This window comes from Trichechus manatus, unplaced genomic scaffold, assembly GCF_000243295.1.
Source record: "Trichechus manatus latirostris isolate Lorelei unplaced genomic scaffold, TriManLat1.0 scaffold00155, whole genome shotgun sequence".
NCBI classification, from domain to species: domain Eukaryota; kingdom Metazoa; phylum Chordata; class Mammalia; order Sirenia; family Trichechidae; genus Trichechus; species Trichechus manatus.
The window spans coordinates 947,473-973,830 of record NW_004444091.1 but is presented as its reverse complement, the minus strand read 5'-3'; the positions used below and the strand labels follow the sequence as shown (position 1 = coordinate 973,830).

At 50.4% G+C, this 26,358-nt stretch overlaps 1 protein-coding gene across 1 annotated transcript in view; it reads left to right on the top strand.

Moving 5' to 3' along the window:
- Positions 1-26,358, top strand: part of GRID1 (glutamate ionotropic receptor delta type subunit 1) — a 1,005,377-nt gene that overhangs the window by 183,165 nt on the left and 795,854 nt on the right. The window contains exon 2 of the mRNA XM_004386072.1: positions 5,763-6,047. Coding sequence (XP_004386129.1) covers positions 5,774-6,047 — 274 coding nt within the window. The 5' untranslated portion in view covers positions 5,763-5,773. The remainder of the gene's footprint in view (positions 1-5,762; positions 6,048-26,358) is intronic.

Sequence of the window (26,358 nt, the reverse complement as noted above, 5' to 3'; positions counted from 1 at the left end):
CTTCTGTAATTTTTATTTCCTTCTGGTACCTGAGGGCTTCTTTTGCTGCTCTCTTTCTACTTGTTCCAGTTGTAGGGTTAATGTTTTGATTATGGCCCTTTCTTCTTTTTGGATGTGTGCATTTAGCACTATAAAGTGACCTCTGAGCACTGCTTTTGCCGTGTCCCAAAGGTTCTGGTATGATGTGTTTTCATTTTCGTTTGATTCTGTGAATTTCTTTATTCCATCCTTAATTTCTTCTATAACCCAGTAGTTTTTTGGGAAAGGTATTGTTTAGTTTCTATGTGTTCGATTTTTTTTCCTTTTTCTGTTGTTGTTTTCTACTTTTATGGCTTTATGTTCAGAAAAGATGCTTTGTAATAATTCAATGCTTTGAATTTTTTTAAGGCTTGCTTTATGGCCTAATATGTGGTCTATTCTGGAGAATGTTCCATATGCACTGGAAAAGAAAGTATAATTGGTGCTGTTGTGTCGGTATATGTCTATGAGATCAAGTTGGTTGATTGTAGCATTTAGATCTTCCGTGTCTTTGTTGAACTTCTTTCTGGATGTTCTGTCCTTCACTGAAAGTGGTGTGTTGAAGTCTGCTACTACTACTGTAGAGCTATCTCTCTTTTCAGTGCTGTTAGAGTTTGTTTTATGTATTTTGGAGCCCTGTCGTCGGGTGCATAAATATTTATTATAGTTATGTCCTCCTGGTGTATTGACCCTTTTATCATTGTATAGTGTCCTTACGTATCCTTTGTGGTGGATTTTATTGTAAAGTCTGTCTTGTCAGAGATTAATATTGCCACTCCTGCTCTTTTTTGAGTGTTGTTTGCTTGATATATTTTTTTCCATCCTTGGAGTTCTAGTTTGTTAGTGTCTTTAAGTCTAAGGTGTGTCTCTTGTAGGCAGCATAAAGACAGATCGTGTTTTTTTATCCAGTCTGCCAGTCTGTGTCTCTTTGTTGGTGCATTAAGTCCATTTACATTCAGTGTAATTATTGATAGGTATGAGTTTAGTGCTGTCATTTTGATGTCTTTTTTTGTGTGTTGTTGACAGTTTCTTTGTTCCACTTAATTTTCTGTGCCGAGTCATTTTTCTTTATGTATTTTCTTTTCATATTTTTTGTTGTTGTTGATTTTGTGTTTGCTGAGTCTTTATATTTTTCGAGTTTTTTTATTTTGACTTGCAGGATTGTTAGTTTCCTTTGCGGTTACCTTACTATTTACTCCTATTTTTCTAATTTTATACCAGTCTTTTATTTCTTTATATCGTGTTGACTTCCTCTCCATATTCAAAATCTATGTCTACATTTTTTAAATCTTCTTTTTTGTTTGAATATTGTCATCTTTTACATATTGACACCTGTTTCCCTATTTTCAGTGTTTGAGCTTTGATTTATTTTTGCGACTTCCCTACCTGGTTTGATATCTGGTTGCTCTGTCCTTCGTTCTAGTCTTGGGTTGTTATCTGATGTGACTGATTGTCTAACTGGAGGACTCCCTTTAGTATATCCTGTAATTTTGGTTTGGTTTTTGCAAATTCCCTAAAATTCTGTTTGTCTGGAAATGCCCTAATTTCGCCACCATATTTGAGAGACAGTTTTGCTGGATATATAATTCTTGGCTAGCAGTTTTTTTCCTTCATCCCATTGCCTTCTTGCCTGAATGGTTTCTGCCGAGTCGTCCGAGCTTGTTCTTATGGACTCTCCTTTGTAGATGACTTTTCGTTTATCCCTAGCTGCTCTTAAAAGTCTCTCTTTATGTTTGGTTTTGGCAAGTTTGATTATAATATGTCTTGGTGATTTTCTTTTGGGATCTACCTTATGTGGGGTTCGATGAGCATCTTGAATAGATATCTTGTCATCTTTAACGATATCAGGGAAGTTTTCTGCCAACAAATCTTCAACAATTCTCTCTGTATTGTCTGTTATTCACCCCCATTCTGGTACTCCAGTCACTCGTAGGTAGAGTCCCATGTAATTCTTAGGGTTTCTTTCTTTTTTTTTAATCCTTTTATCTGATTTTTCCTCAAATAATTTGGTTTCAGGTGCTTTATCTTCAATCTCACTAATTGTGACTTCATTGCCTCAATTCTGCTCCCATGACTTTCTATTGAGTTGTCTAATTCTGAAATTTTCTTGTTAATCTTCTGGATTTCTGATTCCTGTCTCCCTATGGATTCTTGCAGCCTGTTAAATTTGTCATTATGCTCTTCTCTAATCTTTTTAATTTCTTCTATATAGTGTTCTGTGTTTTGATCAATTTCCTTCCTAATTTCTGGAAGAGTTTTGTATATTAATCTTTCGTATTCTACCTCCAGTAATCCCAGGACATTCTCCTCCTCTGGAAAGTTTCTAGATTCTTTATTTTGGGAGCTTACTGAAGCCATCATGGATTGTCTCTTTATGTGATTTGATATTGACTGTTGTCTCCACGCCATCAATAAGTTATTATATTTATTTATTTTATGTTTGCTTCCTGTGTCCTAGTTTCTTGTTTTGTTTTGGTATGCCCAAATAGGCTGCTTGTATGAGGTAGTTTGATTATTGGCATCTTTGAAGCTCTAATGTCCTGTCACCATGTGTTTAGATCTGTTATTAGGTATGTGAGCTTAGGAGTCCACCCACTCCTCCTATATGGATTCAGCTCAGGTGCCCAGGTAGATAGCCACCAAGTGAGTGGTGTAGGCTCTCACCTACAGTCCTAGACAGGCATGAGTTATTGGTGTAGGCACAGGCATCTGGCAGCAGCAGGGGGACATATTCTGAGCAAGGCAGGGGGCTGACGGATGCCCCCGAGTGTTTAGGAGGAGGGCCTGTCCCTGTTCCCTAGAGCGTGTGGGTGGGTGCGTTTTGCAGCCCGACTATGAGCACCCAGTGCTGTTGGCTGTAAGGACTGGGGCGCACCTCTTATTCATGGGCCCCTATCGCAGGTGGCTGGGTGGTATGGGTGGAGCCACCAGTCCTCAGGCCTCTGATGTGATTAGGTGCTTAATGGGCAGAGCAGTGTCAAATGTCAGGGAACTGCCACTTCACAGATGAAACGGTTGAAGTTAGGGTTCAGGTATATACCCTGTTGTACTGCAGTCATGAGGGCCTACGCCTCTGCAGGGGGAAAGGCACTCAAAGTCTGTGGATCCCTTATGCCTGTGCCTAGGCAAAGGAGCTGTGTCTACCCTGGGTTCCTGGCTTAGTGGAGCCGGCAGTTTATTTTTTCCCGTTTGTAAATTTGTTCACTCTCCAAGGCCAGGAGAATGGCTCAGGACATGTGACAGATTCTACTTCCAGCCCAGGGGACTCGGCAATTGCTGAAGCTGGTCCGGGACTCAGTGCAGAGCAGGGAGTGGGGAGGTAAATGGGAGAGAGGTTTTTCCCTAAGGGGGTTGTTTTTGATTCACACTGTAGGCTGTACGCAAGTATTTATCTTTTGTCAATCTAGGGCTGCTTCTCACTGGTTCTGGGTGACCCTGTAGAGTCTCTGGTGCTCGGTCTCTCCCAGTGTGGAAAAAGCCCCTCCCGAGCACTGCTGCTTGCCTGCCTTACCGCTCACACCTGAGCTGCTCAGGCCTGAAGGGCTCAGGCTCTTGCTAGGTCAGGTCTGACAACTCCTTGCTGCTTCCAAACTGTCTCTCCCTCACCCTGCCACTCAGTCAAGTTCCTCAATTTTGCCTTAGATGTTCAGGGCTCCTAGATTGTCATATATAATTGATTCACTTGTTTTTCAGGTCTTTATCGTAAGAGGGTCCACCAGAAGCGTCTGAGTACTCTGCCATCTTGGCCCTGCCTCCCATAACTTTTTATTATGAGCCCTTTTCCATGTTATTGGAGCAGGTTCATAAATAGTTGCAAAGATTGTGTGTGCTTTTAACCACTCCCCTGACATCACCACTCACCTGTCCTGTGTGTCTTTTAGATGGTTAGTGCTGTTTCAAGAGTATCTATTAGTATCTTCTGGGTGTTTTTAGATCTAAAGCTGCCCCCACAGTTTGTATCGATGTCCAAAGTGGAGTTCCTCATTAGTGGGCAAGAAACTGTTGCGCCTGCGGTAATCTTGAGACCGTGTGCTGGGGAACGATGGCTCTTGCCCTTGTGGTGTAAGTCTAGAAGGAGATCCAGACAGCGACCCCAGCAATGCATAGTTGGTGCGAGGGTAGGGAATTGCTGTCCAGGCTCAGGGAACAGCCCAGAAGAGTGAAGAGTCTGAGTCTTGAAGCAGGAGTGTGTGTGTAGCCACCAGAGGCAACCGAACATGTGATGGTTCGAGGGGCCGGAGGGTGTGCAGTTGGCTTTAGGATCCAGGCAGAGGCATGGTGAGGAGCGTGAGGCTGCAGGCGTCGGGGAGCCCACAAGACTGATCCAGGGAGTTTGACTGTCTCCCCAAGGTGGTTTGGAGCCATAAGGATCTTCACCAGGGTGTGACACAAGCAGATTTTTGTTTAGGAGAGAACTCAGCAGTGTGAAGCATGGATGGGGGTGCAGCGCATTTGTATGGCTGTGTGATAGCTCCCAAGAGTGACTCGCCTGCTTCCTGTTTCCCCCCGACCCTCGCCTCTGGCCTGGAGATGAGGGTTCTGCAGGGACAGCTGCTGGGCTTTTGAGTTCTTGTCCTGTTGATGATCACCAACACACAGGGGAGAAACCTCTTGTGGGGAGCAGCTAGCCTTGGTGTCTAAAGTATGGAGACACCTCCCTCTCGCCCTGCACCTTCAGGCTCCCGCTGCCTTACTCCTTGGGGTCGCTTCCCCTGTCCTTGGTCTCCTCTCCAGCCTCGTCGAGAACCCATGGGCTCTCTGCTGTTGCTCGGGAGTTGGCTGTCTGCAGCAGATGGCCCGCTGACATTCACAGGCTGTGTTTTGAAACTGCATCTGCTTTCCCACATTCCTGCCATCACACATGCATTATTAATCCATGCTTCAGAACTGGTGCAGTGGGTTGCCATGTTGGGATATAGGTCTATTCATTGGTCCGATGTCCCAAAAAGGCATTAAGTTTGTGGCTAAAGGGGTGCCCCTTGTTGTTGCTGGAAGACTTCAGAAGAGGAGCCCCTGAGTGCACCAACCCTAGAAACAGCTGCTGGGGTCTTCCCGTGTCCCTCCTCCACACCCACGGTAACCACCGTAGCCGAGGGAGCATCTCCTTTTGTTATTGTCAAGTGGTTTTTGAATAATCCTGGGCTTTTGGAACCAACTGCGACATCTGGGGTCAGACCCTGTGTGTTTATGATACGAATCAAGTGGACTTGGGCAGAAGACCTAGCGTCTTTTTTTTTTTTTTCCGCCTACAACCTGGGTCCTCAGGGATAAGTATCTCCTTAGCTTTCGTATATAATTCATCCCCTACCATCCCAGGCAGGTTGTGTTCAGCCAACAAATGTAGGGCGCACAACGTATTCTTGGCACGTGGCTAGGCCACGGGGCTGCAGGGATTGACAAAGTGAGTTCTTTGCTCTTCAGGGCCCACACCCCGGGGCGAGAGACAGGACAGCTAATGGAACAGCTCAATTTGAGTGTGTCAGGCCAATGGAGGTTGGATCTCTGTTCTAGCATGGCCTCCTTGAGTAGCTTTGGAAAAATGATTGTACTCCTCTGAGGCTGTCTTTCCTCATCTGTTAAATGGGTCCAAGAATGTTTAACTGGCAGGTTCATGAAAGGTGCTCCGTGAGACAGCACCCACCAGGGCCGTAGGTGTAGCCCATGATGGACGTGGGCTGTGCGGGTTGAAGCTAGCATAACATCACCCTGGTGCTGACCTCTCCCTTTCTCTCCTCTCTCTCCAGCCTGTGACCTCATGACCCAGGGGATTTTGGCTTTGGTCACGTCCACTGGCTGTGCATCCGCCAACGCCCTGCAGTCCCTCACCGATGCCATGCACATCCCACACCTCTTTGTTCAGCGCAACCCAAGGGGGTCACCCCGCACCGCCTGCCACCTGAACCCCAGCCCTGATGGCGAGGCCTACACGCTGGCCTCGAGGCCACCGGTCCGCCTCAATGACGTCATGCTCAAGCTGGTGACGGAGCTGCACTGGCAGAAGTTCATCATGTTCTATGACAGCGAGTATGGTAAGTGGGGAGGGGGCAGCTGGCGGGGGCCGAGCGGGGGGACTGGGCAGGAGCGCCAGGTCGCCTAAGCCAAGTAGGCATCAGGGTGGCAAGCCCCAGCCTTGAACCTTGTGAAGTGGGGAAGAGACACGGAAACAGATCGGCAGACAGGCACCAAGGTTGCCTAGCAACACCACCTTATCATGACAGCTGAAGTTTGAATCATCTTAGAGTTTTCAATAAAATCTTAATAAACTGCTGGTGGGGACTGGCAGGGCTGTGCACGGGCACCGAGGAGTGGCCAGCAGGCCCCCCTGGAACCCTGCATGGGCACACGCCCCTCGGGGGCCTCCTCGCTGAAGACTGCCCTGTGTGCTGATGGTGGCAGGCTCCTGTCTCCTTGCCCCCTCTGCCCTGACCTGCCTTAGGTTTCAGGCTCCCTGGCCAGGGCAAAGGTCATGGGGAGGGACATGGAGGTTAGAGATGGCTGTGGCTTTCCTGAGTGGCTAGGACGTGGAGCACGGCTGAACTGGGTCTCTTTGAAGACCTCCCATATGAAGAATCACAATGGCTGGTTATGAAGCCAGAGATGGGGCTTTTGAGAAATAACTTCAGCTTTCCATATGGCTGCTCTGTAAAACCAGACCAGCCCTAGTCCTGAGATAAAATGGTTCCCACATTGTGTGTGTTTGTGTGTTTTTTTAACAAAGTTTTATATTGAGATAATTGAAGTTCACATGCAGTTTTGAGAAATTATACAGAGAGATCCTCTATACCCTCTGCCAGATTTCCCAGCAGTGAAATCTTGCATAACTGTAAGACAGTGTCATAGTGAAGATTTGAGATTGATATAGTCCGTAGGCCTTATTCCTATTCCAGCAGTTTTACATGCACGCGCGCGCGTGTGTGTGTGTGTATGTGTGTGTATTTAGCTCTGTGCAGTTACGTCACGTGTGTAGACTCATGGACTACCACCATCACAGTCAGGATACAGATGAGTTCCATCACGAGGATCCCTTGTGCCACCTATCACAGCCACAGCCTCCGCATTATGTGTTTTTAAAAGAGCACGGGGAACTGGTGAGGGTCAGCAGCCCCAGGCCTGGGGCCAGGATGCAATGAGTTGGGCCCTAGAAAGTCTCATTTTACCTCTTGGTGAAATAATTCCTTTGTCAAGAATGTAACTAAGAAAGGAAACCAGCATACGTTTGCATTTGCCTAAATACTCTGCTTCTCTAAGACCAGAATGTTGTCCCCAGCTCTTGAGCAAATATGCCATTTGGAGTCTCCCAGGAAGAATTGAAAGAGCAAACAGGCACCGTGCTGAAATAAAGATGAGATGGTGACGAGGACCAGGGCAGCTGGAGGCTCCAGGGACTTGAACGGGACTCTGCCCAGGACCTGGGGCCCCCCGCTGCCCAGCTCAGTCCCTGCCCTGGGGAGGAGTTGGGGACCTCGTGACAGGCCGGAGATGCCCACAGTGTACCTTCCCCTGAGGACCTTTTGGGCTGGTGGCTCAACTCTGAAGTCCTGATGTGGGAGGGGTCCAGCTGCTCTGAGCCTGGGCCTGGGGGAGGTAGGGTCACTGCCAGGGCTGGAGGGTACTGGGGGCTCCAGTATCTGCAGGCCCCTCCCACCCCACTTCTTCCAGGTGCCAAGGCACCCCTTCTTCTCTGGCCTGTAGACCCACCTGTGAGCCTTGGTTCTCCCTGGGACCTGGGAGGGGGCCTTGGTGGAACCACAAGCCTCTAGGAGGGCAGACCAGCTCCCCAGCCTGCACACCTGTCGGGCTTCTGTGATTCTTGCAGATCACATGTTCCCTGATGGCACTTGGTCAAACCTCGTGTTCTCCTTTCTCCTTATTATACCCTCATGTCCACTCAGAATGAGTAAGTCCTTGAGGAAGGCTTCCCTGGCCCCGCTGTCTGCACAGATCTGTGTCCTTGGTTGTATGCTGTCATGGACACAAGTCTCCTCCCATCCGAGCCCTGCTTAAGGCGTGCTCTGCTATGCTCACGGGGGCCGGATTCTGGTCAGTCCTGGAACCCACACTTGGCTGTAAGCCCCAGGCAAGCAGGGCCGTTGCGAGTCACTGTCATGTCTCCACTACCCAGCACGGTGTCTGGCACGAGAAGGCCCGCAAGAAACAGTCCCTGTGAGAATGAACAAGCTGATCTGGAGGACTTGGGATTTTCAAACCATTTTCACACAAGACACAGGAGAAATGGGGAGAAAGACAGGGGCACTGTCTGACCTCTGAGGCCTCTGAGGTAGGGGAGGTGGGTTAGGAAACAGAGGGTTTATTCTGTAGAGACCCCCCCCCCCGACCCCCTCTCCTCTCTTTCCCCCACAGAGAACCTCCACTCAAGCTAAAAGCTGTGTTCTTTTTTCTGACTTGGACATCTTTGCTCCCTTCAGTGGGGTTGAAGTTGGTTCCCTATCAGGCTTCCCCTTATCAGTAATTCCATGGAGACCCAGGATGGCAAACAGCTTTCATCTGGTGGACCACGGCAGGGTTGGCTGGGGCGGCCTCGAGCGCTGTGTTGGGAAGGCTTCTCAGCAATAGAAAGCGCCTTGCTCCCTCAGCGCTGGCTCCTGGGCGCAGCAGAGGCAGCGGCTTGCGGTGCTGTCCAGGGTGCTGACCCATTTGGCTTTAGGCTTTCTGGAGGCCTGAGTTCCATGATTCTGTGTAGGACCTCCTACCTTTCCCTGCCCTGACCTTGGTCTCCAGCTTTGGCCACCTGTGAGGCCAGGCTTCTGCCCCAACAAATTCTCTGTGAAATTTTAACTACCAGCTTCCACTGCTTGCCTGGTGGGGCCTCTGGTGCCTTGCCAGCATGCCTGTGCTAGGCCAGCCCGAGCAGGTGAAGCCACGTCCCATCCTGGGAGGGATGCCTGTGGTTGCTCCCTCACCTTGCCTCATGGTGGCCTGTCCAGAGGGCCTTGAGTGGGTTTACATTCTGATATGGCCAAGACATTCAATTTCTGAACAACTCCTCAGGCCCCGCCCCTACCCCACTCACTGCAGCATCAGCTATAGATGAGCCCAGTTAAAAAGCAAATTGAGTGTAAAGACTGTCTTATTCCCCCCAGAGTCAAACAGCAGTGGTTTGAGAGCAGAGAAACTCTGTTTTGATGCTGATCTGCAAGTGTCTTTACATATATTATTTCAGGAAAGCCACCCAGCAACTGTCTGAGGTGGGACTAATGATACATTTTGCAGAAGAGACAAGTGAGGCTCAGAGAGGTTCTTTTTTACTTTCAGGCCCATGCAGACAACCCCGGTACCATTTATTTATGTAACTGGGGATTGCCAGGCTCTGGTTTCCCTCTCCTGTCCCCATGTTGGTGGCTGCAGAGGTGATGCCAAGAAGGAGGGAGAGGTGTCTTGGACGGGATTTGGCATGGTCTGGGCTGGTATGGTCAGTACTCAAGTGGATGTCATACAAGAAGACCCTTTGTTGCTGGGAAAACCTGGCATGAGGCCTATCTCTTCCTCAGTTGCCCCTCAGCCTCCCTGTAAGCCCAGGGATGTCCTGCCCCATGGGTGGGGCCTTAGGACTGAGTATTTGAGTCAGGAGTCAGGGATCAGCACAGCCGAAGCATTGGGCACTGAGGAAGAACTTGGCATAGGGGAGAGAAGGGAGTTTGTATGTATATGGTTTACAAAATGCAAGACGTGCTATTTGGTAAAATTCCATCGAAAATGCGTGTGTGCTCGTTGTGACAGCAAAAGGAAGAATAAAAGAGAAATTAGCGTTTGGGAGAGAAAATCTGTAACATGAAAATACCAAAAGTTTGGACCAAACTGAAGGAAGAACTTTTTGATTTGCCGCTTTAAATGCTGGGATGTTCATGTGTGTGCTGGGAGGTGCTAGTAGCTGCAGCCACAGTTTTCCTGGAGCAACTAAAGTTGGACGTGGACTGTAGTTATGATGCGATGTTAGAAATTATTGACTCATTTATTCGACAAATATGCCTGGAGTCTGTGAATTTAGTGTCCATACTGTCATGTCCATACATGTGCCATGTATTTCGCAAGGCACTCATTTTTGATAAAGAAATGTATATGGTGAAAAGCAGGTGAAATTGTGCACTACAGTTTAGTAAGTAAGCACAAGTAAGCCCGTGTGTACCTTGTTTATTGGGTAATCCATCCCTGGGTATAAGGGTTAGGATTTCAACGTTTATCTTTTTTTGGGGAGCACAATTCAATCTATGACATTATGGACCCTAAAATGCATATTGTTTAGTTTGGCATGTTTGTGAACTTTATATATGTAGAATAACACTTCTGCATTCTTCTGTGATTGCTTTTTAGACTCCATTCTAGGTTTCTGAGATTCATCCATTTGACATGGGTAGGTGTATTCAGTCATTTTTAATACTGCATATTATGTACTGGATTATTTATCCATTTTATTGTTGATGGCATTTGAGCCATTTCCAGGTTTTTGCTATTGTTCATGTGCAAGAATTTTTTGAGGGTCTGTCCTGAGGAGCAGAATTGCTGGACTGTTGGGTTTGTACATGTTTCACATTATTAGGTTATACAAAATTGTTTTCCAGAGCATTTCTTAGCAGTTATACCACCATCGGCAACATTGGAGAGTTCCCTAAGTTCCCCAACCTCACCAACACTTGGTTTTTTTTTACTTTTAAGTTTTTATTGCAAAATGTCATATTACTATTAGTTTAACTTATATTTTTTCTGATAAAAGATGAAGTTGAGCATCTTTTCGTATTTCTACAGGCTATTTTTTTGTTTTCTTTTCTACGAAACACCTGTTTCTAGGCTTCCATTTTTTTGCCCATCTTTTCATTGGGCTTTTTTTTGTAAATTAAGTATGGCAGCTATCTTCTTCCAGCTAGTGGCTTGTCTTAATGACTGCAAGTTCTTTATTATATTGTAGTCAAATTTATTAGTCTTTTCATGGTTTAGCTCTTTTTCTTGTCTTAAATTTAAGAAATCCTTCCCTACTTAGATGCCATAAAGATACTCTCCTGCCAAAACCTCATGCTCTGCACTGAGAACAGGTGTTGTACACCTGGCTAGGTGTCCACAGTGAGGCCCCAGCACAGGGTGCACCTGGCTCCTGATGCTGGCTCACCTCCCCTGCCCTGTGGCCTGGCATTCCTTCCTGGCACTGCTCTGGCCTGCTGTCATTCTTGGTGATGGTTGGAGAAGACTTCACATTCATTGAGCACAGCCTGTGGCAGGGTGGTTGGGGAGAACTTCCTGGAGGAGGTGACATTTAAGCAGAGGCCTAAGGACAAGGAGGAGCTAGGCAAGCACAGGGGGGTGGGGAGGTGGGAAGCGTGTTCCAGGCAGAGGAAAGACCGTAATGGATGGCCTGGTGGCAGTGCACAGGGAGAAAGATCACTACAGTTGAATTCTGGGCAGTGACCAGGATGAGGCTGGAGGGCTGGGGCAAGCTGTAGCAGCCTCACTGATAAGCTTGCAATCCCTGGAGACCCCTGGGAGCCATGTCTTGCTGCCTTAGTGGTGACTTTGGGCCCCATTCTTCATGACCAGTCCAGAGACCTGAGGGCAGATGGAAGAAACGGGGCCTTCCTGTCCAGAAGGCTCCAGTCTTTCCCTGTCTTCTGTCTAGAGTCCCTGGCTGCACACAAAAGGGCAGACGTGAGTGCTTGTAGAAGAACCGTGAGCTGACTGAGGACAAACCACAGCCCAGAGTCCAGCCAGAGATGGGGCCTGAACTCCTCTGATTACCCAGGCTTCCTTTCCTATCAGCCAGTAACAGCCTTGTGTCCCCCGCTGGACCCCACACTGGGCACTGTGCTAAGTGTTTTAGTACATTAGCTCATGCCATCCTCACAGCAGCCCCAGGGTGGGCTTGTGGTGCCCCTGCTATACAAATGTGGAGACCGAGGGGTGGAAAACTACAGGCACTTGCTCTACGTCCTATTGCCGGTGAGTGGGATCTGGCCAGATCTGACCCCAAAGCCTGGGTTTCCCAGATCTGTTTGCAGCCTCCCTCAGTCCTCATGGCAAACCTGTGGAGAGCAAACGGCGCAGGTAGAGTCTTCATGTACAGCGATTTACTGGAGTAGCGTTTATAGCAGGCAGAAATCGGCAACACTCTAAATGTCCATCTCCAACAAGTTGGTTAAATAGATTACGATATCTACAGTCAATGGAAAACTGTAGTTCTTTTTTTTTAAATTTTATATCTGTAAGAAGCAGTAGTTCCAGCACATGGTCCTGTTCACTGACAACAGCAAAGTAAGAACAGCGCTGTGCTGTGTCTGCTTTGTATGGAAGCAGCTCACACGTGTGGATCTGAGTAGACGCAAGCACTCAATAGAGAGATGCTGTTCTAGGGATGGAAACATTGTGGCTTGGGACAGGGATGGGAGAGGGATGTTTCACTACCTGAGTTTTTGACCCTTTTGAGTTTTGTATCAAATGCATAAAATAAATAAGTAAACCCGGTGCCTCCCTTCCTCCTATGTATTGCCCGTGGTAAATTTTCTGAGCTTCAGATTCTCCGTCTATGGGATGGGGATGCTCATCTCTGAGACGTAAGGGTGAAGTGCCCAGTGGAGTGCAGGCACGTGGCAGCAGCTCTGTGTAACAACAATAAACCATGTGTGTGGCCAGAAGTAGCATAGTCAGCATCCTCCTTGTCTTAGTCATCTAGTGCTGCTGTAACAGAAATGCCGCAAGTGGATGGCTTTAACGAACAGAAGTTTATTCTCTCACAGTCCAGTAGGCTACAAGTCCAAATTCAGGGCATCAGTTCCAGGAGAAGGCTTTCTCTGCTGACTCTGGAGAAGGGTCCTTGTGATGTATCAGTCTTCCCCGAGACTAGGAGCTTCTCTGCGCAGGAACCTCGGGTCCAAAGGACACGCTCTGCTCCTGGCACTGCTTTTTTGGTGGTATGAGGTCCCCATGTCTCTCTGCTCACTTCTCTCTTTTATATCTCAAAAGACACTGGCTTAAGCCACTACCTAATCTTGTAGACCTCATCGGTATAACTGCCACTAATCCATTTTAATACGTCATAGTGATAGAGTTTATAACACATAAGGAAATCACATCAGATTACAAAATGGTACACAATCATACAATACTGGGAATCATGACCTAGCCAACTTGACAGATATTTTGGGGGTACACAGTTCAATCCATGACACTGCCTCACAGGCACTCTGGCACTGGCACAGGGCAGCCTCCTGAGAGTATTGGTGCAGGGGCTTTGGCTGTTTGCCGTGGACTCTGACTGGGGTGTCCCTTGAGTGCAGAGGTGAGAGGCATGGACTCTGGACTCGTCTGCCTGTGTTGAATCCTGGTTTTGCCTCTAGAGCTGTGTGACACTGGGTGAGTCACTCAGCTTCTCTGTGTAGCAGTTTCTTCATTTGTAAAGTGGGGATACAACCGCCTCACCTGGTTGACATGGCCGATGTGTGGACTAAGTGAGTTAATAGAGTGAGGTGCTCAGCCCAGGGTCTGCACCTGGTGAGCGCTCAGTGGGACTCACCTGCTCAGGAACTGTGCCCAGCAGCAGCCTACCACTACCCAGTCTCCCTGGCTGCCAAGCTGGTGAACCCCAGCCCCAGCTTGTTCTCCAGCCCAGACTGCATCTTGGGTGTGTTCTTGGTGCTTGGGGAGACAGGGAGCTAGGGGTCAGCTCTTCCGGGTTAGCTCTCATGTTGGCAGGAGACACCCCCGCTCTGCACTGATCCTCCCTGCGGTCTCACTGGCTGTCTCCCTCGCTTCTAGCTGGACAGTCAGCTGGCTATCATAGCAAATACCTGTCAGCTGGTGGGCCTCGCCTCCCTAGAGTCTTCCTAAAGTAAAATGCCCCAGAAGAAAGAGAATTATTAGGAGAAACATTATTTTAATCAATACTCCGCGCCGAAAAGTCTCCTTTGCAGCCCCCGGCGGAGGAGGCCAGATGACGGAGCCACAGTGGAGAGCATGCTCATTAATAACACACGTCCTGTCATTATGGTTAGTTTAAATTGAAGTAATAAATACTTTTTCCAGATGAAACGAGTAAGTCAATTTAATTGCTAGGAAACCTGCAAGGAAGTTCAACGGTAACCTTACCCGGACTAGTGTTTTGGGTTTTGCTCTTCTATCTAATTACAAAGCAGCTGTAGTTCAGGGTGCATTAATTGTAGTGTTCACTAGAAGATTAAAGTTCATTAACTCTGAAGTTGGCTCACCTCTCCATCAGATTCCCAAGCATGTGGGACGTGAGGAGATGCCTGATGCCGCGTGGATAAAGGACAGACAGATGGCCAGCGGCACTGGCTCCCACACATGGCGGGGGCCTCAGGAGTAAGAACCTGGCCAGGGCTTCTGCATGTCCCCCTCCTATGACATGCTGCAGTGCCCCCATTGAAGACAAACGTAGGCCCCCTTGACATCCTCTCCTGCCAGAGCCCCCTCACCCAGGTCCCCTCAGCCCCAGCACACGAGAGAGAGCAGGGAGGAGGTTTTGTTGTTAAGTAAGAGAATCCCAGGAAGGGCACTGAGAAGACATGGCCTCAAACTTCTGGGAGGACCATGGGCCCAAGTTGGACCCCTTCTCCTTTCATAAACCACCAGCTGCCCTCATGTCGACTCCAGCTCCTGGCGACCCCGTGTGTCAGTGTACAACTGTGCTCCATGGGCTTTTCTTTTTTTTAAGTGTTTAATTTTATTTGATTGTACTTCAGATGAAGGTTTACAGAACAAAATAGTTTCTCATTAAACAGTACACATATTGTTTTATGACAATGGTTAACAACCCCATGACATGTCAACACTGTCCTTTCTCAACCTTGGGTTCCCTATCACCAGCTTTCCTGTCCCCTCCTGCCTACTAGTCCTTGTCCCTGGACTGTTGTGCCCCATTAGTCTGGTTTTGTTTTGTGGGGCTGTCTAATGTTTGCCTGAAGGGTGAACCTCAGGAGTGACTTCATTACGGAGCTAAAAGGGTATCCGGGGGCCGTACTCTTGAAATTTTTCCAGTCTCTGTCAGACCAGTAAGTCTGGTCTTTTTGTGAGTTAGAATTTTGTTTTACATTTTTCTCCAGCTCTGTCCAGAACCCTCTGTTGTGATGCTGGTCAGAGCAGTCAGTGGTGGTAGCTGGGCACCATGTAGCTGTACTGGACTCAGTCTGGTGGAGGCCTTGGTAGCTGTGGTCCATTAGTCCTTTGGCCTAATCTTTTCCTTGTATCCTGTTCTCCTCATTCTCCCTTGCTCTCAAAGGGATGAGACCAGTGGAGTATCTTAGATTGCTGCTCATGGGCTTTTAAGACCCCAGACGCTACTCACCAAGGTAGAACGTAGAACATTTTCTTTATAAACTGTATTATGCCGATTGAGCTAGATGTTTCCCAAGACTCCATAGGCTTTTTAATGACTGGTCTTTCAGAAGTAGATTGCCAGACTTTCTTCTGAGACGCCTATGGGTAGACTCGAACCTGCAACCTTTTGGTTAGCAGCCGAGTGTGTTAACCCTTTGTGCCACCCAGGGACTCTTCCCTTTCTAGTAAAATTAAATACTACGTCCTCTTCATGGTGTCAGTTGAACACTCTTGTTGGGGAGCGTGTGGCTCTTGCCCAGTAGTATCAGCAGTGTCAGGGAAGTGTCTTCGTTTTTTAAAGTTAACTTCGCTGAGGTATGACTGCCAGTTGTGGTCCAGTCGACTCCTACTCATGGCGGCCCCCCATGTGTGTCAGAGTAGAACCGTGCTCCATAGGGTTTTCAGTGGCTGATTTTTCAGAAGTAGATCACCAGGCCTTTTTTCAGAGGTGCTGCTGGGTGGACTCAAACCTCCAACCTTTAGATTAGCAGCCGAGTGCTTTAACCATTTGCATCACCCAGGGACTCCAAGGTGTAATTAGCACACAATGAAATTCACCCGTTAGAAGTGAGCCGTTTGAGGGGTCTTGACAGATGTATTCACCAGTGTAACTACCACCCCAGTCAAGGTGCAGAACACTGCCAGGTATAGAGGTGTCTTCAGTCTGTGAGAGAGACACAGGACGGTGCCGGGCCCCAGCTGTGCTAACACTGGCCAGGTGGCCCCAGAGCTGAGATCAGAGCTGTGTGTCTGGAGCAGAGTGAAGGGTCCCTGTAGCCATCTCTCTGCTCCTTCAGGGTCCCCAGGGAGCAGGATGTCGGTGCAGCAGGAAGAGAGGGTGCAGGACAGGAGGTGTGGAAGGGGTGGGGTGCTAGGGAGCCCTCTGGCAGCCGTGGGTGGTGCCTGGACTGAGGCACTCTCCAGACGGGTAGAGTGCCTTGACTGTCTGCTCATTGGCTGAGACAGTGTCTCTCCCCTTGCCAAGCAACTCCTGGTCACCCCCTGGGGATGCGGTGTTGAGGGTGGCTGTGAGTACAGGCCTTCGTGCTCCTGGGCCAGCCGCGTACCCTTGGAGCCTGGCTTCTTGATCTGTGAGGTGGGGAGCGTCGCCTCCTCAGAGTTCTGGGCACAGCTGGCATTTCCAAGGCCTCGGAACGTGGTGGACCAGGAGAGCCTTCCATGTTAGAAGTGTTTCTCTGCCTCTTGCAGAGGAGTCCCCGCTGCGGCCCCGTGGCTCTGCAGAATCTCTCTGGAGGCAGCCAGTGGAGTTCCTCTGGCCTGTCCATCAGCACTGACTTGGCTGGGTGGGGGCTGTGGCTGGGGCCTGTACTCAGAAACCATCTCTGGGAAGGTTTAGGAGCATCCTTCCCTTTGGGAGTCTTTGGGAGGCAGAAAGGCTTTGAGGAGCACCCTAAGGCGATTCCCCGTGAGGGGTTTTGCAGGAACGGCAGATGTGAATCCACATATCCACTGTGGCATCCAGAGCTGTGGGAGTCACAGCCACTGTTCCGGGAGCGGCCCCCACGACCACCGGCTCTCCTCCTCCCACGGTATTCTCTCCTCTCCAGCCTTGTTCTTCTGTGAGTATGCCCGACACAGTCCTGCTCCAGGGCGCTTGTGCTGACTGTGCCTTCTGCCCTCAGATACCTGCGTGGCTCCTTCCTCACCTCCAGGTCCTGGCTCTCATTTCATCTGCCCGTGGGACCTTTCCTCACCAACTCATTCAGAATGGAACCCTGTTTCTCTTGACACCCCTTTCTCCCTTCGCTGGTTTATTTTTCCATTGAATTTATGAGGATGGACTCATTGTTTTTTATGTCTGTCTTCCCCCAGCTAGAATGTGAGTTCCATACAGACAGGGATTCTGTCTCTTGTTGATTGGTGCTGTATCCACGGTACTTAAGATGGTGCCTGGAACGTAGTATATGCTCAGTAAATATTCCATGAATGGATGAATCTAAATTTTGGAGCATTTCATGGTCCATTTATTCTTCCAGGAAGCATTTGTTTCTTTATTTGAGATTTTCAATAATAATAATAATAATAATAATAATAATAATAATACATGCTTAGTATGTATACAAAGGGGCATTGGTAGTTCAGTGGTAGAATTCTCGCCTTCCATGCAGGAGACGCAGGTTTGATTCCCAGCCAGTACACCTCATGTACAGCCCCACCCATCTGCTGTCGGAGGCTTGTGTGTTCCTGTGATGCTGAACAGCTTTCAGTGGAGCTTCCAGACTAAGACGGACTAGGAAGAAAGGCCTGGCAATCGACTTCCAAAAATCAGCCAATGAAAACCCTGTAAATCACAATGGTTCAATCCACATGCAATCATGGGGGTGGCTCAGGACCAGGCAGCGTTTAGTTCTGTTGTGCATGGGGTCACCGTGAGTCAGGTGCTAACTCAACGGCAGCTAACAAAAGCAAGAGCAACAACTGGGAGTACAAAGAAGGGCAAAGGCAAAGCCTACCCCCTTCTCCCACCGGGGAACCAGCATGTTCAAACCGGTGTGTTTCCATCTGCACCTTTCTCCTTGGCAAGTGCCGAGCGTAGACGGCCGTTTAGATGGGCCCAGGCCTTGAGAAAGTTCTCCTGGTTACACGGGAGGAGGGACCGCTGTAGTAAATGTTTCTGCCACATCGTGATGGCACCAGTGATCCCCGGGGTTTTGGGGTGAGCCTGGGTTCTGTTGGAGGACTTGAATTCAGTTCCTGACCCTGCCTTTGGCAGTGTGCCCCTGGGCCTGTGGACAGCTCCTTCTGATCCTTAGTTTTCCCATTCAGATAGGGGAATAATAACAATGTCGTCCTCTGAGGATCCTTTTGAGTTTGAAATAAAATGGAATGATGATTTGAAAAGGGTTGAGACTCCTTCAGTCCCAGGCCCTTTCACATCTTCCTTCCTTCCCTTCAACACCCAGGACAGCGCTGGGCGTGCAGGAAGCTGACTGAGTGGAGCCAGAACTGCCCGGAGGCCCTAAGCCTCAGCCACACTCTGCCAGGAGGGGGTGGTGGGCTTTGAATTACTGCCCGGAGCAAGAAGGGTACAGACGGGTAGAGGAGGGAGGAAGGGAATCCCAGGTAGAGACTGCCAGGGTGTGGAACAGCGCGGTGTGTTGAGAAGAAGGAGGTTGCTGGCAGGACCCGCAGCTGTTGCTGAGACTGTGAAGTGATGGCGGCATCATGTTAAGGGTGAGGGGAGCCGCTTCGTGCAGCCTCCAGCAGCTGGGATGGTGGATCGTAGTGGTCGAGTCCCCACTCCACGGTAGGGCTTTCCGTCCTGTGATGAGGGGTGTGTGCTGTGACAGGCAAGCTCGGCCTCCTGGGGGACTGTGTCCTGTCCAGGAAGGGATGCTCACAAATGGAAGGTCACAAATCTGGGTCACATTGCCCTGCAAAGTTAAAGGCTGACATTGCTGTCTGTTGTGTCACCACTTCTCCCGTGTGAGTCTGGGGGTCTTCATTGGGTGGTGGCTGCCCACCCAGTCCACCACTTGTCTATCAGTTTGTCATATGGTGCTGGCTTGCTTGTTGCTATGATGCTGGAAGCTATGCCACCAGTATTTCAAATACCAGCAGGGCCACCCTTGGTGGATAGGTTTCAGTGGAACTTCCAGACTAAGACAGACTAGGAACAAAGGCTTGGCTATCTCCTTCTGAAAATTACCCAATGAAAACTCTACGGATCACAACAGAATATTATCTGATATAATGCTGGAAGATGAGCTCTCTAGGTTGGAAGGCACTCGCAGTACACAGTGGCTGCAACAATGGACTTAAGCATACCAATGACCATGAAGATGGAGCGGGACTAGGCAATGCTTTGTTCCAGCTCCAACATGAGTTGGAGCTGAGTTGACAGCAGCTAACAACAGCCTCACCTGCATGGTTCCCACTGCAGGCGCTGGGAATAGTGATGAGGCCATTTACAATCCGAAGCCGTGGGTCAGCGTGGACATGGCCACTTTCCATGTGGGTAGCATCATGCCTCTTCTCTAGACCCGTTGGTCTGTTCCATGATGAAAGTTGTGCTAACACCTACCATATGCTCTGGTGCTCCCTGTGCAGACTCGCTTATCCAGAGCAGGAGGCACTGAGTGAGCCTGGCCGGGCCCTCTCCTCATTTTGGCTTAATTGTTTCAGGTTGCCTTGTCCACCTATTTGCTGGTTTGTTTGCGTACTTCCTGCACATATTCAGAAAGTATTTGCAGAGGCTTCTAATGATGCTTATAGAGGCAGTGAGATAAAGAAGGTGGCAGCCATAGGAAATCAGGACAAAGGCTGAAGAGGGCGTGTTGGCTAAGAGGGTGATAAGGACAACTGTGACCCCGTCTTCTGGCAGCCGAGTGAAAAGGGAAGGTGCAGAGAATTAGAGAGACTGTGCAACCTCGGGAGGGGAGACCAGGGTGGCTGGCTTCTCAGAGGGCCCAGGTTTTTTCCAGCACTCAGGAGACCCCCAGAAAGACCTTATCTCCATAGGGGAGGTGGGGGCAGAATGATGGAGACGCAGGCCCAGCTTTCATGCACAGGCAGAATGTGCTCTGTTGGCCTGTGTCTCCGCCCGGCCCAGTGTGCTGCTGTGGAGTGTGGCCCTCTCCTGGCCTGGCCAGTCCTGGACTGGAGCTCGCGCTTCCCGGAGGAGGGCGTGTAGGCCTGCCTTTGGGTTGGCTGTGAGCACGGCCACGGATGGTCACGCTCTGGCAAGGATCACACATCTTGGCGCTGTCTGCTGTGCTTGACTGAGACTTCACACATTCATGCCATCCATTTCCACTGGTCAGACGCCCACTGATGGCCTTCACAGTCCCAGGGCTGTGTGAGGCCCTGGGCCATCAAGGTGAGCGTGGCAGGCTGGTCTTTGTCACCGCCATCGGCTCGGGTGAGGGTCACCAGGGGGATGGCCTAGCGCAGGGCTGCGGGACTCCGCAGGGCACTTGGTCTGGCTGGAGAGCCTGTGAGGATCTTTGTGAACGTCGGTGCTGAGTTGCATCCTGAGAAGATGAGGAGGTCACTGGGGAAGGTCTTAGTGTGGGGGCCCAGGGGTGTTCCAGGGCCTAAGGGAAGCCATGCCTGGCTGGTGTCTGGAGTCTGGGGAGCAGGGACTCCGGTCACGGAGCCCCGGCCCAGCAGGAGGGCTGTATTGTATTCTCAGGGCTGGGAGCGTAGAAGGATAGGCTCACTCTGTTTTCTTTCCTTTGTGATTTTTGCTTTTAAATTATTATTTAATATATAAGGAATACAGGAAATGAATATGCTTTTGGTGAAAAAGAATAGAAACAACATAGACATTTAAGGTGAAAAGTGTGAGCTCCCTGTGGTTCCCCCCTCCCCTCCCCCATCTACCTGACTTGCTCTCTGGAGGATTAAAGCCCTCTCCTGTGATGTCCTCACACGCTCACGCACAGTCACGTGTGTAGTGCGTTCCACACTGAGGACGTGCGCGTGCCTTATGCCTCGTCTGGGATGCGCCTTTTACTTCATGTGCTTTGGGCATCCCTGCGTGTCAGCCCTTTGGTTCTGCCTCGTTCTCTCTAACTACTACCCGGAGTCCCGGGGTGGATGGCCCATGGGCTCCAATTACCGTCCGTTTCCCTCTTAGGCAGTTGCTAGTGTTCTGCTAGGAGTCCCTAAGTGATGCAGACAGTTAGTGTTCTTGGCAGTTGACCGAAAGGCTGGAGGTTTGAGTCCACCCAGAGGTGCCTTGGAAAAAAATACTTGGTGATCTACTTCCATGAAGTCAGCCATTGAAAACCCTATGGAGCACACTTCTACTCTGACTGACACACGTGGGGTAGCCATGTTACTGCTAGTGCTTTGCTGTTACAAAGTGTGCTGTAGTACACACTCGTGAATATACATCTTCATGCAGGTAAGTATTTCCATGAGATGAATTGCTTGAATAGAGACTTGCTGGGTGCAGGGGTCTCTGGTTTCCAATTAGGAAGCTAGAAAGCTGGGGTGAGGTGTGTGTCAGGCACCAAAATAGGGCAGGCGTGATGAGAAGTGTTTTGGAGGAGAGCAGACCTTGTTTTGGTACCTGTTTTTTCAATGACTTGGAGGAAGATGGATTCGTGGGTGTCATGTTGCTGCGGGGAGGTGTGGTTGAGCAGAAAGTCAGGGACAAGATCCAGAATCCGTGCACCAGATGCAGTGTGGCACGGAGCCTTCTTGGGCAGCAGCAGCTCTGGGAGGAAGAATCTGAGAACTGAGTCATTGGCAGCTGGAGGGGTGAGCAGGGGAAAAGGTGACGAGGAAGGCCACGACCCTGTGTGTGCCTGTCTCATGCTACGTGTGCCTGGTGGGGTCAAGCCAAGCTGATGTGAGGTGGAGAAAAGGAACCACAGGTCTCCGGAGGTGTAGCTGATGGGCCTGGGGCTGGGGTTGGTGCCTTGAGGTGGGCGGATGTGGGGCAGAGGGGTGTGCCTGCTCTGTGCGGCCGCAGGACCAGGATCTGGACTAGGGGGCAGCATACCGGAATCAGGGCCAATACAAGAAGGAACTTTCCAACTGTCATAGCTGGTTTGAGCCAGAAGGGGCTGCTCCCACCCCCAAGGAACCCTTAGGCACACAGTGGCAGGAAGGGTCCTTAGCTCTAGCCTCCTCCAGCAGGGAGGAGTTGTCTTTGGTGACTAGTGATTATGAACTAAAGGTCTTCCTCGAAGACCTCATTGTTCCCTGGGCCTAGAAACTTCCTGAAGGCCATCGTTTGAACTTCGCCTGCAGATCCTCAACAGAACCGTGTGCCTGCACTCCTCCTCCAAAGGGAAGGGAATCAGACACTTGTTGTGCTGTGACTCTGTGCTGGCCCATTCACGGTCCTCCTCTCTGTCTTTACAGCGTTTCAGCCAGGGAGGTGTCAGCATAGCTCGCTGGCTGGGAAACTGAGGGTCAGGCTGGTAAGAGGTGATTTCACTCTGAAGCCCTCTTTCATCTGACTGCCCTACACCGCTCTGAGCAACAGACAGGCATGCAAAGCACTGGGCCCTTGGTGTGAGGAAGGCAGTGAGGGTGGGCTAGGAGCCATCCTGGGGGCCCCTTTGACAGGAGAGGTTGTAGTGTGTTGGAGGCTCTGGGGGCCAGGGCACTTTCTGTCTGCTCTGCCCTCTTCCTGTTCCTCCTGCTGCTTGCCCTCCCAGCCTCTCCAGACGGACACATGCCATCCACAGAGGGCATGCACACAGCAGATCTTTAGGGCAGGGACTCAGGTCTGCTTTGGGAGCTGCATCCTTACACAAGCCTTCAGGCGTTTTGCTGCTGGAGACTCCTGCAGCCCTGTGGCATTGTCAGAAATGTAGAGACGCCACGTGTTGCTCCTTGTTCCACGCACCTGCTTCCTGTCTGGGGCCTGGGAACTTCCTCCTTTGCTTTTTGAGGGTGCTGGAGGAGATTAATCTCTCAAGACCTCTGGGTGGGGGAGCATGTTGAATGTAGGTGCTTTAGGTTTGTGTATTTACATGTTACACCTTTGGAAGGCATCCATTCATTGCTCCTTCTGCCACCAAAGTCGCCTTCCTTAAACTCACCGCCCTGCTTAGAGCCCTCCAATGGTGGCCTCTCCTCAGGGATCAAGTTCACATTCCTTATTATAGCCTGTAGGACCTACAAGGTCCGCCCTCGTCTACCTCTGTGGCCTCTTCTCTCTGCAGTAGCTGAAGTCATCAGGAAAACAGAACCCACCCCAGGAGCTCTGTGGAGGGAGCTTGTGCTAGGAACTGCTGACAGATGCTGCCAAAGGTGAACACAGGCGAAATGGAGCGAGCCCGACTGACACTTGCAGGCAGGTGCTGAGACACCAGGGCTGAAGGGAGAGACAGTGCTACCAGAGCCCAGGAGCCAGGACCACCCAGTGGGAGCTGGGGCCTCCCAGAGGGGCCACCCTGAGGAAGCTGGGAGCCTGGCGGAGACCCGACCGGGGTTAGAGACACTCGCAGCGGAGAAAGGGCAAGATGCCGTGCCCTCCCCTCCTCCTGACCCTCACTCCCAGCGGTGCCCCTTGTTGCCCAGTTGTAGCTGGAAGGTCATGGAGTCTGGGAAGCCTGGTTCACAGGGACGACAGGGCCCTGTTGAAAATAGCGCCTATGGCTGTGTTTTAAATTGCTGAGTGATCCCTCACAGCTGGCCATGGAAACTGCAGTGGCCAACAGAAGCTGCTCGTTAGCACCCCTCCTCAAGCGGTGCCCAGGGCACACACCTTCTGCCTTAGTTACGCCTCTGGTGAGGTGAACGCCCTCCAGAGCAGGCAGGGGATGGCAGGGCGTGAGTGAGTGCACACTGGCCGGGACCTGCACAGCAGGACCAGCCTGTCCTCAGTTTGTCCTGTGTCCCATGCCACTCCCTCTGTGAGGCTGCCTTCCCCTGGCCCCAACCTCTGACTGGCATGCTGTTCTCCCTTGTCAAAATGAGCGTCTCCTCCTCCACTCCCCTCTTCCCATGCCAGACGGGCCACCCCTCCCTGGGCTCCCACAGCCCTGCCTGAGTCTCATCCTGGATCACTGGGCCATACCCATCAACTTTCTTTCCTCTCCTCTTTCCTGACAGTAAGCTCCTCCAGGTGGACACCCCCTTTTACTGACCTTTGAATCCCTGGCACAAAACGCCAGCCCTTGCGTGTAATAGGCTGTGAGCTAATGCTTATTGTGTGATTCAGCAAATGGGTCAGCTGTAGTGAAAATAAGATGGCCGGAGATCTGGAGGTTTTCACACACATGGACATGCATGTGTGTGCACACATGCACCTATGCACACAATACACACATGAATGCACACATGCACAGGCATGCACATAAGCATGCACATGCACAAGTGCACACGCGTAAGTACACATGCACACACAAGCATGCATATGCACATATGCACATGTAAGTACACACATGCACATAAGCATGTACGCACACACACGTAAGTACACACATGTACATGCACACATAAGCATGCACATGCACACACATGCACACATGTAAGTTCACATATGCATACATGCACATACATAAGTACACAGTGCACACATTTGCACACATAAATACATGCACACATATGCACATAAGCACGTACATGCACACACATACACACACGTAAGTACACAGATGTACACATGCGCACATAAGCATGTACATGCATACACATGCACACATGTAAGTGTACACATAAGCACGCACATGCACACACGTGCACACATAAGTATAAACATGCACACACATACGCATGTACAGGCACACGCATGCACACATGTAAGTACACAACGCACACATGCACACGCATGGGCAGGCACAGGCACCCATCTCGTGCCTGTGGTAATTAAAGTCACAGGCGCAGATGAATGTTGTCCATGGCCAGCTATGAATCTTGCTAACAGTCACCGAGAAAGATCAATAAATCTGCTTCCCTCTAAGTTGTCGCAGGTTTCATTAGGGGTCCTAGAGCAGCTCAAGGTGAAGTTCTTCCATTGGACTTCTGGCTTGCTGGTCTGTGTGGGAGGGCAGGTCAAAGTGAGGCACCAAACCCACTGGAATGATGGGTGGATGGGATAGGGGAGCCAGGGGCGCCTTTGGTACCAGGGAGAGGGGCTGGGGGAGAGACCTGCCTCCCAAGGTCACCTTCCCCTAGCTAGAAAGCCAGGCAGTGGCTGGGGGACTGCTCCATCCTTTCTTACCCCTGCAGGTGACATGAGCCCCAGGGCAGTGAGAGTCCGGGGCTCCTACACCTGCTGTGGGTACTGGGCAGTGAGAGGGGACATGTGTGAGTGGGCTGGGGCCTCTCCTAACACCATGTTCAGCCACAGCATTGGGTGCATGAAACAGGCCCTGGAGGGAGCATTTACACATGGATGTTGGCACATGCTGCCCACCAGGTTCTATTCTGGAGCTCAGCAACAGCCACCTGCCCCCTTTTATGGTGCTGGTTACCTGCTTGGGGCGAAGGCTGGTGGGAACACTGACTGTGGGACCCACACTGGACCTGGAAGGGCAGGAGGATTTGTGTAGATGGAGACAAGGATGCCCCAGAGTGGGAACGGCCTGAGCAGAGGCAAGTTTGAAGTCAGGAACAGACATGGCATTTGCCCAAGTCTGAGGCTGGGCAGTCATGGGAATGCAGGGTGGGCAGGTTTGCGGGAAAAAGTGAAGGGACTGCAAAGCCAGGTTACGGGTTTGGACTTGATCCTGCAGGGCAGCGATTCCTAATAGAGGTGATTCCCTCCCTCCCAGCCCAGGAGCATTTCCTGACGTCTGTGGAGACATTTTGTTGTCACAGCTGGAGGGGAGGAGTACAGGTGGCATCTAGATAGAGGCCAGTGATGTTGCTTAACACTCCCTTGTCCCTCAACCAAAGCATTTTATGGACCGAAACTTCCACAGTGCTGAGGTTGAGAACCCTGCTGTAGGGAGCTCGTGCAGGTTCACGATCAGGGACATATAAAGCCGTATTTTTAGTGCACTGTATGGAGTGGATTGGAAGCATGTGTCTGTGTATGTATGCGCATGTGCGTGCATGTGTGTGTAAAGGGACAGGGATGAGAGGGGTGGGGAGACTGCAGGCAGAGGAGAAATGAGGCTGTCAGGACCCCAGGGGGGTGGGGATGGTCTGGCTGAGGGTGGTGTGGGGGTTGTGTGGGGAGCATTTTGTAGCAGGAAGTGACCTGGCTTGGAAGCTGGCTGATTAGAGGTGGGAGGAGAAGGTGGACATCAGATGCTCCCTTGAGGTCAATCACCCCGAAGGAATGAGGAGAGAGAGTGGGGAGGAGAGACGGCAAGCCCAGCTTTAGTCAGGGATTTACAGGGCATTAAGGTGTCTGAGCCCAGAAATGACCTGTACATTCCCCTCTCTTTTCAGAGGAGGGGAAGAAAGCCTGGAAAAGTGCCACAGGCGTCTGTGGCGGGAATCCAGAGGAGGTGATCTTATGATGTTGGAAGTGGGCGTTTTGGAAACAAAGCCGCCGGCACTTACCTGGACAGTGTCTGCAGTGTCCTGGGCCTGGACAGCTACAGCTTTGCTCCTGGCCTCCACGCC